Source organism: Echeneis naucrates, chromosome 8 (assembly GCF_900963305.1).
Source record: "Echeneis naucrates chromosome 8, fEcheNa1.1, whole genome shotgun sequence".
Classification (NCBI taxonomy): Eukaryota; Metazoa; Chordata; class Actinopteri; order Carangiformes; family Echeneidae; genus Echeneis; species Echeneis naucrates.
This window is the reverse complement of record NC_042518.1, coordinates 16,966,627-16,978,704: the sequence shown is the minus strand read 5'-3', so window position 1 is coordinate 16,978,704 and position 12,078 is coordinate 16,966,627. Positions and strand designations below refer to the sequence as shown.

The window sequence follows — 12,078 nt, the reverse complement described above, 5'->3', positions numbered from 1 at the left end:
CAATATATATGATTCAGAGAGAATTTTTCTTTATTTACTTGAAACTTCTCAAATTGAGGTTTTATGCATAAAGCTATAACGAATTCATGCCATAATTTTTAGAAAACTGAAAGCGCCCAAAAGTTGTAAACCATGAGAGTTGAATTAATAAAATGTATAATAATAATAATAGGAGCATTAAATAGCACCTCTGTGATATAAATAGGCTAACTGTAACTGATATTACTTTACCACTTAAATTTTTTTCTCCGCCTCCTTCTTCTTCTACTACTCGATCAGGTCGATAGATGGCGCGAGAGCTCGGACCGACGCGGTCTCGAGCTTTCCCAGACTCGCACGTGCCGCCGTGCGTGGAGGGAAATGTGCTCATCTCAGGTCTGTTGTTGTGCCTGTCTCTCAGTAAAGCCCGCCTCCTGCTCTCTCATTGGATCCGCGGCGTGAGTGGCGGGGGCGTGCTCAATCGCGGTCGAATCGACCTCGTAAAGGGGGCGTGGCTCGGCGGGCTCATTTGAATGCATGTTGTTTGGACACATGCAGGAGTCCCCGTGATGAGACTGCCTTCAAAGTTGGACAAAAGTGACTGAGGTCAGCAGCTGAGGCAACGCACGGAAACCCGCAGTTGCAGCTCCAGCCGCTCTTCACTTCTAGTCTTTCAGCAGACGGTTTGACGGGCTCATCATGTCAACAACTAACCAAAGCTTTGAGGACAGGAACGACGTGCCCGATCTCCTCAAGTCTTTGGCTGACTATCCGTTCCCCTTCTCTGTCTTCGATGACACCGGTAAGAACAGGACTCAGGCTGCCGGAGCTTTTCATCTCTTCTCAAGTACTGTGTTTCATTCAGCAGTTTGTAAATAGTGAGAAAAGACATCATTGAGGAACTCTCACTTCATTTCTACCCCACTGCCGTAAAATCATATACTTCCTCGTGCATTACATTTACTTGGCAAGCTATTTTTCTTCAGTGGGATTTTACACACAGCACATATGACTTAACTAAAGGGAAGGTGTAAGTTGTTTTAGCTGAACCTTTTGTAGAGGTGTTGACTCAACTTTATGAGTGGTTGTTTTTGAAGCAGTGGTTTGTGGTGCTGTTGCACAACTGCACAATGCATTGTGCATTAGTGATTCCGGAGTTAAGTCACTGTCATAAATAGGGTGGACAAATCATAGTTTTAGTTCAATGTACCTAACAATCTGGTAACTGAGCATAATATTTTGTTTGTTTGATTTGTTGTAAATATGTCAATACTGAGCGACAAACTTAATTCACAGCTTTCATAAAATGGCTCTAAACTAATTTGAATGCCCTTAAATGTTCTCTGGTAGTTCTCTCTTGCACAATTCCCCGTTTCATTGATTCCTGCTGTTCATGCTGACTGGTTGTGTGTGGAAATTACACAAAGTTGAGGGTTCAGGCTTTAGTGGAAATGTGGACAGATGATCAAAGGCGGTGAGCTGCATTGTGTCAGCAGAGTGTCTGTACTGTTTCACCCCACAGTCACTCCTCAGCAGCCTGCAAATGATGCAACAACTCAGAAACAGTCCTCACTCAGTGTTTCATCACATCATTAGTTTCTTTGTGAATTCAAGTCTTTATGCACACTTTCTTGCTTACTTTCTTTTTTAGTTTTTTTTTTTTTTTTGGCATTTTAGGTTTTATTGGGAATTTGGAGTGCAAACAGACACAGCATATGGTGGGTGGGGGTGGGGGTGGGGTGTCCAAAGTTTCCCTTGCTGTAATTTATTGATATGCTAGATAAAATGCTGCCAAGCCACAGAAATGCCACTTCCATTCTTTCTTTCTGAGCATTCCTTTTTTACTTACCTCATTGCAATGTATTTAGGGACTATCACTTATTCTGGCACCAAAGTGTGCCACCTGATGCCACTTTCACATATTATATTATATAATTTTAAAATGGTTTTCCCCTGGTGTTAATTGCAAAAACCAAGATGCATTATCTGAGTGACATAACTTCATTCGATATTAGGCATGTATGTGCTATAATACCTTAGCAATATGGGTGTTAGCCGCTGTATCAATATATGACTACAGCTTACTATTAGACATGATAAACTTAAAGAAAAAACCATAAACTTGTAATTTGAAGAAAAATTTTAAGGAACCTTTCATCTTTTTGATGTAGATATGATGTATATTTTTTAGAGTAATGTCAAGCTGCAACATATGCAATACACAGCACATAAAGGTACTTACCCCAAGTTATATTTACCTTTGATGCATTTATTGCTATTGTTTCAGACAAATCCATGTACACATTTTGGGATCTACAGTTTTACTGCCTTATTATTTGTGCTTGCTAATACTATGACGTGACAGTTATGGGTCACCTTGTTGTTTGTTCTTTCTTTTAGTTGCAGTCGGTAATCTTAAATCATTGTCTTTGGGGAAAACTGACTTTTCTCATGAATTTTTAATCAGAATTATTAGCACTTCTTACTAAACAATGACATGATATAATGCATAGTAGGGAACATTGTCTAAATTCTGCTAAAGATGAATTTAATGCATTTTATCATTTAGAGCAAAGGAATTATCAATCAGATATGCATTGGACTGTAAACAACAGCAGTTCAATCATCTGTTGTTCTTAGAGTGATTGTTTTTAAGTGTGTAAAAAAAAAGGGAAGATAAGCAGAGAGCTGCATTGTGTCCTTCCCCCGGAGGTGTTTGTCTGTTCTACACACTCAATGTTTAAAGCTTGTGTTTTTAGACACAGCTGGCCCCTCCTGCTGATGACAAAACATCACGGTATTTACTTTTTTTGATGCTCAGCCAAAAATTTTGCAAATAACCATAAATAAATACTTTTAATACCAAATCTTGATTTAAAAAAAGCTTGTAGTTATGCAGCTAGACTGGCTTAGTAATGCTCTCTGCCTAACCTTGATTATCCTCACAAAGAGAGGGCCTCAAGCTATGTCCAGGTGTATTAACATAAGAAAGTTTGGAGAATGTAGTTCATGTATGCTTAATAAACAGTGATAAAAGTTCAGTCACTTCAGATACTATCCCAACCCCCCCCCCCCCCCCCCCCCCAAAAAAAAAAAAAAAAAAACAACAACAACAACAAAAAAACATCCATGGTCTATTCTTATTTAATATAATTTTCAGAAAAAAAATCCAAGTGACAGTGTCACCAACTTGTGCAGAAATGGCACCTGTTAGCATTGGAACTTTTATTGGTTCGGTGTATATCTAATTAAAAAAAATGATTTGTCGCACAATCCAAACGTTGATTGCAAATGCTCAGCCAAAACATCCTGGACTTCAGTTTGCTTGTTCCAGAGCTCATTCAGACAATGGGGGGGGGGGGGGTGGTAAATGTCTTTGTCTTTAGTCTCCTGCTGAGGGTATTTAACTGCACTGGGGCAGTTACAGCACACACACACATTCACACGCTTGCAGTTCATGTGACTGTGTAGTTATTAGAAGAACAGAGCCTAGTGTGTGGTGCAGCGTCGTCTGTTGTGTGGTTTGAACATCGTGTTCCTGGACCCAAACATCCTGCTGATGCGCGTTTGAGACCTTCCCGCGCTCATTGTCCCGTGCTGTTTTGTGGCGCGTGCGCGGAAACGTGATCTCGCCTCTTGGATGAAACTGGTCGAGTTTAGTGCGGAAAATCCTCCGTGTGTTTCGTTACAAATTCTGAGTTGTGTAAAACATTGAATGGCGCAATTCATACCAAGGTCCAGCTCTACCGCCTATAGAAGACTTGGGAAGCTATGATGTCCTAACATTTCATCATATCATGGGATGTGCAATTAGCCTGTGACACGTTGCTATGGACACTTGAGTGCTACTACTTGCAGCTTGTGATTAACGTGTTCTCTGTTGCATTCGAGTCTCGTGTGAGGTGTTCGAACGGTATGCGCGTGCCCGCTTCGTCTTGCCTTGCCTCGCACGTGCTGAGTACGTGAAACCACGCCCCTAGACAGATTGTACTTTCACGTGATCGGGATGGGGGTGGCTGCACGTGTCGGGCCACGAGTGTGCTCGAGCTGTGGGTGGGTCGCGAGGCACCACGGGAAGCCTGGGCGTGAGCGCGCCGCACAGGGTCCTGCCTCTGCGGGTGTGCACAGAGGTACTGTGGATTTGCGGGCTTACAGTGGCATGTCGCTCCCCGCATCCTGTCCTTCCCCTGCTGTTTCCATACGGAGATGGTTTCCAATGAAAAAATTTCTTAATATGATGTCACTGATGCTTTATGTGTGGAAACATCCCGGTAAATTACTATAATATAGACAAAAACATGCTCGTCCATGCCGCTGCAATACATATTTATATGAGAGAGCTGACAGCCAATCAGCTTCTACTATTCCCTGGGTGGGCGCGGCTGGTCACTCGTGAATATCCAACTAGGTCACTCGGTGGCGCGTAGGACAAGGGCTTAGTGTGCTGTTGTTGTTTTTTTTTTTTTTTTGCACCCAACAGCGTTAATATTGACAGAGGCCCGACAACAGCAGCAGCTGTGAACCGCTTCAGTTTTTCCCCTCGGTCGAGGAGGCAGCTCTGTCGTTAACGTCAGGCACATCGCCCAGGTCTGCCTGGAGCTTGGCAGGGAACAATGCCTGGCAAAGCCGCGGTGGCAGTGTCGCTTCAGCCCAGTGGTACCATCTCTGCGGCTCCGCAGAAGTCCTTCCCTTTTGTTTTAAAGAAGATCATGGACATCCCCCCTCCGAACATCCTGGAGGAAGGCGACGACGGTAAGACTCGGGTTGTGTCTTGTGAATTTGAGTTTGTTTGCGGTTTGGAGGGCGAACACTTGTGCTTGGTTTAATCTTCTTTGTCCGCGCTGAGCATTACTGAGCATTACTTCGGGATGAAAACATGGCCGTTAATTCCGCGAGATTAGGACGGACGGGGGTCAGTGTGGTCTGAGGCTGAGAGGAAACAGAAAAGGACAAAAAGTTCTCAGTCCTCTCTGCTGCTCTCCAGGCAGCATTTCCACATGGGAAAAACACTTGAAGACACACACGCTGCTTGGCCTTTCTCTAAACTCAGTTCTCTGGCATGATCTAGTCCCCAGTTTGTGTGGTGTGTGTGTGTTTTGCGGTCCATGCGTAGAACAAGCAGGACTATACTTCCCTACACACTGTGATTGTGTTCTTTATTTTATCTGGCGGTGTACACTCACTGTCCAACTCATTCTTAGGTTCTTCGGCTTTGTTCACCTCCTTTTATTTTGCCAGATGTGACCTCCCACCTCTGTCCATGCATTAATTGGCCTTTCTCGTGTATGTGTGTACAGGAAAATCAAGCAACCCCCGATTTAACTCCCACTCCCTCCTGTGTTTAATGCAGAGATCGAGAAGGAGAAGCTGTGCTCATCTGAGGATGCTGAGGGAGGCGGGGCAGGAGCAGCCAGTGCTGGTGGAGGTTCCCGAGGAGGAGGTGGAGGTGGCAGTGGGGGGGTATCAGCCTCCCTAACCCCAGCTATTTGGGAGAAGACCATTCCCTATGATGGTGAGACCTTCCATTTGGAGTACATGGACCTGGACGAGTTTCTCCTGGAAAACGGGATCCCAGTGAGCCTGGAGGACGAAGAGCTGCAAAAGACGCTCACCTCAGTGGACGGCAAAGGCAAACCCACCGCCAAGGTTGTTGCTCCCGCTACCACAGCTAATACTACTACTACTACTGCTACTCCTCCTGCTGCTGCAGCCTCTGTCTCTGCCTCAGCACCTCCCCCCTGTGCCACCTCTACAGCCGCCCCAGAACCAGATGAACCAGTGACAGTCACTACCTTACAACCAGCTAAAGTAGAAGAGGAAGAGGAAGATGAAGAAGATGAGGAAGAAGATGAAGGCCAAGAAGAGGAATCTTTATCTGAGGAGACAACATCAGAAGTGAAAGTAAAGGAGAAGAAAACAGGTTAGTCTTTCTGGGTTATTCATTCATGTTCTACCGCTTATTCGTTCCCGGTTCGTGGGGGTTGCTGGAGCCAATCCCAGCTCACATTGGGTGAGGGCAGGGTGCACCCTGGACAGGTCACCAATCCATCACAGGGTCAACACACAGAGGCCAACAACCACTCACACTCAGACCTACGGACAATTTAGAGTCACCAATTAACCCAAACATGATGTCTTTGGACAGTGGGAGGAAACAGACATGAGCATGTGGAGAACATGCAAACTCAGAAATGTGGGACAACAGCTCTGACCACTATAACACCATGCTGCCCACTGCTGATGCAGAGAAATGAACTAACTTGTGTATAGGCAAAGAGAAACCACTGATCTTTGAACCTGTATTATAACTTTTCTGTTTGCATTTTCACTATAGATCACAGTAGTCTTAAAAAACAAACAAACTTGTGTCTTCACGTCAAGTAAAATCACAGAATTATTTTCTGTAACCTTTTCTGCTTTCGTAACCTTCAGGGAAATAATCTCTCCCAAAGACTTAAAATGTTTGCATATGTCCAGACAGGGGCATAATGTAGCTAGGCAAAAAAACAAGCCCCAAAACATATATAATGTAATAATTGATTACAAAGAAGTTTAATTGATATATTTATGACATGCTGTTAACTGAAGATCATGCCTTACAGAAACTCAAAGTGCAGTATGGAATAATAGAAATGTTCCAACTGTTATTTCAAAAGTGTCCACATCTAATTTGAGATGAAATGCAACAGAAAAACGTAGCAAATGTTTGGTATTAATTAACACATCAGTAAATGTTTTATTTTATCAGAGTGACCTCTTGTGGGTCCAGGTTTACAGTTTCTCTCCCTACATGTAGATCGCAGCACTGGAGAGCGTAATACACCTTCCCCCATCGACCCGGACGCAATTGAGGTGGACATTAACTTCCAGCCAGATCCCACAGATCTGGTGTTGTCCAGTGTACCAGGGGGTGAGCTGTTCAACCCTCGCAAACACAAGTTCTCTGACGAGGAGTTGAAACCGCAGCCTATGATTAAGAAGGCCAAAAAGGTGTTTGTTCCTGATGAACAAAAGGTAGGCTGAAGTAATTGTACATGCATTGCTGAGCTAATGCTGTGATCCATCCTAGAGAGATATAACTAACATAGTGGTCATAAAATGTGTAGATCTGAAGATGACAGATTGATATTGTTTTAGGCAAAATGAAAGACACCTAATTTATCTGCTTAGTTTCATTCCAATGTTAGCAGTGTTTCACTACACCTCCTCTCCTTTTCATCCCTTTCTCTTCCACCTTGACTCCCTCAGGATGAGAAATACTGGTCCAGGAGAAAGAAGAACAATCTGGCAGCAAAGCGCTCTCGAGATGCACGGCGGCTGAAGGAGAACCAGATCACAGTGCGTGCCTCCTTCCTGGAGCGGGAGAACGCTGCCCTGAGGCAGCAAGTGGCTGAGCTGAGGAAGGACTGTGGCCGTTGCAAGAACATCCTAGCCAGATATGAAGCTAAGTACGGCCCGCTGTAAAGAACTCAGAATAAATCCCATGAAGTGTCAACGAGACAAAAGCCAAACTCCCTCCCCCAGAAAATCCAACACTGACACAAACACCAAGGGAATCTAAATTTGCACTTTTGTCGTTGCTAATTTCCAGTCACTGTGTCAAGCTCTAGTTGTTGCTTTTAACATGATGCTGGAGTTTTTCGATACACACTGGCAGGCAGTAAGGCATGATGGGAGTGGAGGTCACAGGAAGGCCTGTGGAGAGCGCCTGGCTCCTACACTCAGAGAGGAAGGTGACGATTGTGGATATTCCCATGGTCAGACAACATGTGGAAAATACAGTCTGTCTCCAGATGGTTTCAGGAAATATGAAAAAAAGAAAAAAAAGATGACTGGTACAAGGAAATTATAGGCTTCTAAATACAACACAAATCAGTTTTTATCACTGCATAGCACTTATTCTCAGTGGACCAAAGCATGAATAATGTCAGTTAGAAGTTGTGTTTTTAAAATGGTGCATACTTGCCGTCCCTCACTTATTCTTGTGTGTGTACTTCCTTTGAAATACTCCAGCTAAGGCTCAGAGAAGGGGGTTTTATCAACTCACGGCATGGCTGGAGAGGGACAGGTGAAAACATAGGTAAAGGGGCAAGAAGCAGATTCACAGTGTTTCTTCTAGCCTGAAGAAAACGGAGTCAGACCTCAGGTCAGCCGAGGAAAAAAAGAGGAGATTTTTGGCCGTGGTATGATTCAGTCATAGCCGCACATTATTCTTAGTGACACATGCACACAAAAACTCTGTTTAAAAACCTTTGTGTATATATATCAGTCATCTCCTTGCACCACGTCACTATGTGTGTGTATTAGTGTGTAATCTCTTTTTGCACTTTTTCTTAAAAAAGTGGTGGCAGATGTCTGCCTTATTTACCACAACCACAGTGGGAGATACAGTAGCTTCTATGGGTAAAAAAACATGCATGACATAAACGTAAAGCTACTTTAATATAGTTTCCTTTGCGACTAACCTCAGATCAGCTTCAAGAGCTTCATAAAAAGAATACTTTATTAAAGAAAACAGATTTGGGGTTTCTCAAAATATGGATTTCTAAATGCTGCGAGTTGTAGTTTTTTTTCCTGCAGGTTACTGTCAACGGTCAAAGGCCTAAGCTTGAGGATCTCCAAGGCCCTCACTGGCGGAGGGGTATTTTCATATGTAGGGGTGTTTATTTTACTGCACACTGCAAGTAGAGGAGGCTAGAGCTGCTACCGGCCTGCTGGTGCAGGTGTGGTGACAGTTGGATTGAGCTATACATAAGTATTTTTGAACTTTGCCAGGCCCAAAGTTGACTGCTTCTATACTTTGTGATTAAATGATTGTCTCATGTTAAGACAGGGATTCTGACTGTGTCTCTATTAACCCAGTACTATTCCATATATCTGCCAAATAGTCAATGAGTGCTGTATTTATTCTGATGGTAATAATGCATCCGTTGATTGTGATGTACAACAATATGTCAGATAAGTCTAACTCTGTTGAGAAACAATACTTTTAACAAAATCAATGACTGAGCAGGGACTTCAATGGGTAAACTGTGCTTTTGGATGTTTATGTTAAAAACAGATTTATATAACTGGGTTTCCCTCTCTATACACACATGCATACAAACAGTATGTGTCTGAACACAGGAAGGACAGGGCACACTCTTATTTACCTCATCCAGCACTTCCTATTTTGAATGGGTAAGAAGTTGAGCAGGGCTACAGTGTGGTGTTGGTTGAACCAGAGAGCACACAAAAAAAAAACAGCTTAGTTCCATTTGGCAAAACTTAAAAACAAGGTTGATGAATTGAGTTGTTTTTGCCAAACTGGCTGAGTCTGTGTTTAAATTAGTAAATACATTACAGACTGTTATGGGACTCTTTATCTCAAGTGTCTTTGACTGATGCAGATTTTGTGATCGGTCGACTTGTGCTCATCATCACCATAATCTTGGAAAGAAAATAAATGTGGCAATAATACTCTGTTATGTAATGCTTGTTTAATTTCAGTGATAATGTTGTATGTAAAATTGCTAAGATGTACTAAATAGAAATGCCCCAAAGTTATTTGTGCTTCCAGTTTAGATCCTCTGTCCTATAGGATCCTAATGCATGAAACCCAGTAAACTTGTCAGTTTCTTCTTCACTCTTCTACACCAAGTGTACTTATGTCTGTAAACCATCGCTGAAAACTATGGTATGGTAATGGATTTGGGGTGATTTGATGGTCTGCTGTACAGTTCTGTCAAGAGGAAAAGCAGAGCATCTTAGCTGTGATGTCCTGTGTTTATGACTTGCATTATAGCACCACCCATCCTTGTGCAGCCATTGCTTGGCCTTGGGGCGAAAAGCAACTGGAAACAGCATCTTTCGATCACTGTGTGGATTGTTTTCTATTTACTTAAGATTGATCTATATCTAAATACACTGGATCAGTTGGTGCTTTTAGGTTTTCTGGATAGTTCCTGTGTTTGTTTAAGTTTCCTGATGGTGTAATGTAACAGATTTTTCTCAGCAGTACATCTAATTTTGAATTGATATTGATGCAACTAACTGCATTATACCAATTATACATCGGTGTAGAATGCAAACCTAGTTATTTTCTGACAAAATAAAAATTTTTGCATAAGGCTGATTCAAGGTACTGGCCTTTTAAAAAGGCAATAAATCAAGATATTTTATAACACAACATACTCAATGTAGCAATCTGTCTTTCTGATGCAAAGCACCTGCTCAAACTAGGCTTATAATTGTTGTTTAGTGGATTGCAGTTCTTCATCCCAGCGTGTGCCACCAATAGGGAATGAAAATGACAGCAGCAATGCAGATTCAGTCAGAATGGCACTTTAAGACTTGTGCCATGTCTTGATGCATCTGTTTTATACCCTTTTTTTATGTCAAATGTTTTTATCTGGTGGATTTAAAATGTCATGTGTCCTCTGATAAATGTTAAGCTTGATCAATTTATCATTGAGACAATGAGATGTCAAAGTCCAGAGATACTTTAATCAATAAATAACTGACTTGTATGTGTGTAAAATGGTGAAGATTAGCACATAATGAATTTGAAATAATCACACGCTTTAAAAACTGCAGTTTTAACATTCTGCCTGCAGGTGGCAAAATTGTGAGTGCAGTTGTTTTCTTTGTCTATAGATGGCGCACATGGTCACGTTTGAAGGTCTAAACGGCTGTTTTGAACAGATGATCCGGTAAAAAAGTTTACTAGCTTCAGGTTTGCTTTGCATCACTGACACTATGTCCTTGTTTGCTATTCAAAGTAGCTGTTATACTCCTGATTTTTTTTTATATCTTTATTGGAAAGATTTATAAGGTTTCATTTGTTTTTGTGTTTTGCTTTCTTTTCTCTCTTTTTATATAAATATGTTTTTGTTGGATGTCTTTGTATTGTCCTAACAATGTCTAGGATACATGCAACTGCAGTGCCATGTCCTAACTGTATCTTGTATCATGTATATGAAATAAATTGAGATTTAATGACGTGGATTCTGGCTTTGACATTGCTTAAGCAGCTCTAATGAGATTCACCTCAGTGAAGAGACAAAGGAACAGTAGATGACAAAAGAAACTCACTTTGGTGGCTGTCTTCCTCACCATTAATGAACACGTGCACACTCTCAATTGCTCTTCATGCATCTGTACACAAGCATAATGGGATTTTGTTGTGTTTGACAGTTTTCCCCCCCCATTGTCCTTTCCTCGCCTTGGTCCTGCTGCTCATCAGTATTCCAGAGGCGTAGGAGATGTTGCGTAATGATCACATCAACACACAGGGGAGCAGTGTTGCGTAACAGCAGAAGCAGCCTCAAAGACCAGCAAGATGGGGATGGGTGTGTGTGTATGTGTGCGTTGGGAAAATGAAAAAAATAAAAACAAAAACAGGGAACCATGGGAGGGGCTTTTGGAAAAGGCGGAGGTAAGAAGGATGGGACCAGTTAGATGGAAGATGGAGGAGAGGGAGGGAAGACACTGATTGGGAGTAGAAGAGAGGAGGGGGGCAGCAAATGCATACACAAAGGAAAGATGGAGAACAGGGGTGCAGTTTCAGACATGTGAGTGGGCAATGAAAATGTGTGTATGTACGTAAGGTCAAGTCAAGGGTGTTAATGTCACATTGCTACATGGTACAATAGAAGTCCAGTTTGTCGGCGCCACAGAGCACCAACCATACAGCTGGCTGCACCTGTCAGAGAGACGGCCACAGGACAGACAGACTGAGTGTAGGATGATGAAATATAAAGTAAGATCTGTTGGATGGGTTTTTCTGAGGTAGGTGGTGAGCAATCTGGCTTATCACCATTTGAGAATTTCATTTTTGCTTTGAATTATTGATCAAACACTTGAATTTATTTTCTTCAATAAGATGACTCAATGCTCTGGCATTTCAATGAGGCTTCCCACAGAAACAGAGGGATCTACTTCTCATAATCTCTGCTCTGCAATGTGTTCAACATGAGCTAAGTATGAAGCATGCAGGCAGCCAGAGGTAGAATTATTATTAGAATTCATGTCTGTCAACAGCTCCACATACGCAGAAACGAGGACGACACAATTAGCTTATTTTCCATGCTGATTTTTGCCAATCTGTTTTTATTACAA

General features: G+C 42.3%; 1 protein-coding gene across 2 annotated transcripts; it reads left to right on the top strand.

The window, feature by feature from the left end:
* The first annotated feature begins 536 nt into the window (after positions 1-536).
* Positions 537-10,963, top strand: tefb (TEF transcription factor, PAR bZIP family member b). 2 transcript variants are annotated; one of them, XM_029509240.1, is made up of 4 exons: positions 537-781; positions 5,330-5,899; positions 6,776-6,993; positions 7,228-10,963. In XM_029509240.1, exons 1-4 carry the CDS (start codon positions 679-681, stop codon positions 7,441-7,443), a joined length of 1,107 nt encoding a protein of 368 aa, XP_029365100.1. In that variant the 5' UTR covers positions 537-678; the 3' UTR covers positions 7,444-10,963. The 2 variants fall into 2 exon arrangements, with proteins under 2 accessions (XP_029365100.1, XP_029365099.1); XM_029509239.1 differs by lacking the exon at positions 537-781 and adding an exon at positions 4,448-4,731.
* Positions 10,964-12,078: the final 1,115 nt, after the last annotated feature.

Coding starts and splice junctions, on each gene's coding strand:
- tefb (XM_029509239.1), top strand. CDS start 4,593: ATGCCTGGCAAAGCCGCGGTGGCAGTGTCGCTTCAGCCCAGTGGTACC. Junction 4,732..5,329: donor CCTGGAGGAAGGCGACGACG/GTAAGACTCGGG, acceptor TGTTTAATGCAG/AGATCGAGAAGGAGAAGCTG. Junction 5,900..6,775: donor AGTAAAGGAGAAGAAAACAG/GTTAGTCTTTCT, acceptor CCCTACATGTAG/ATCGCAGCACTGGAGAGCGT.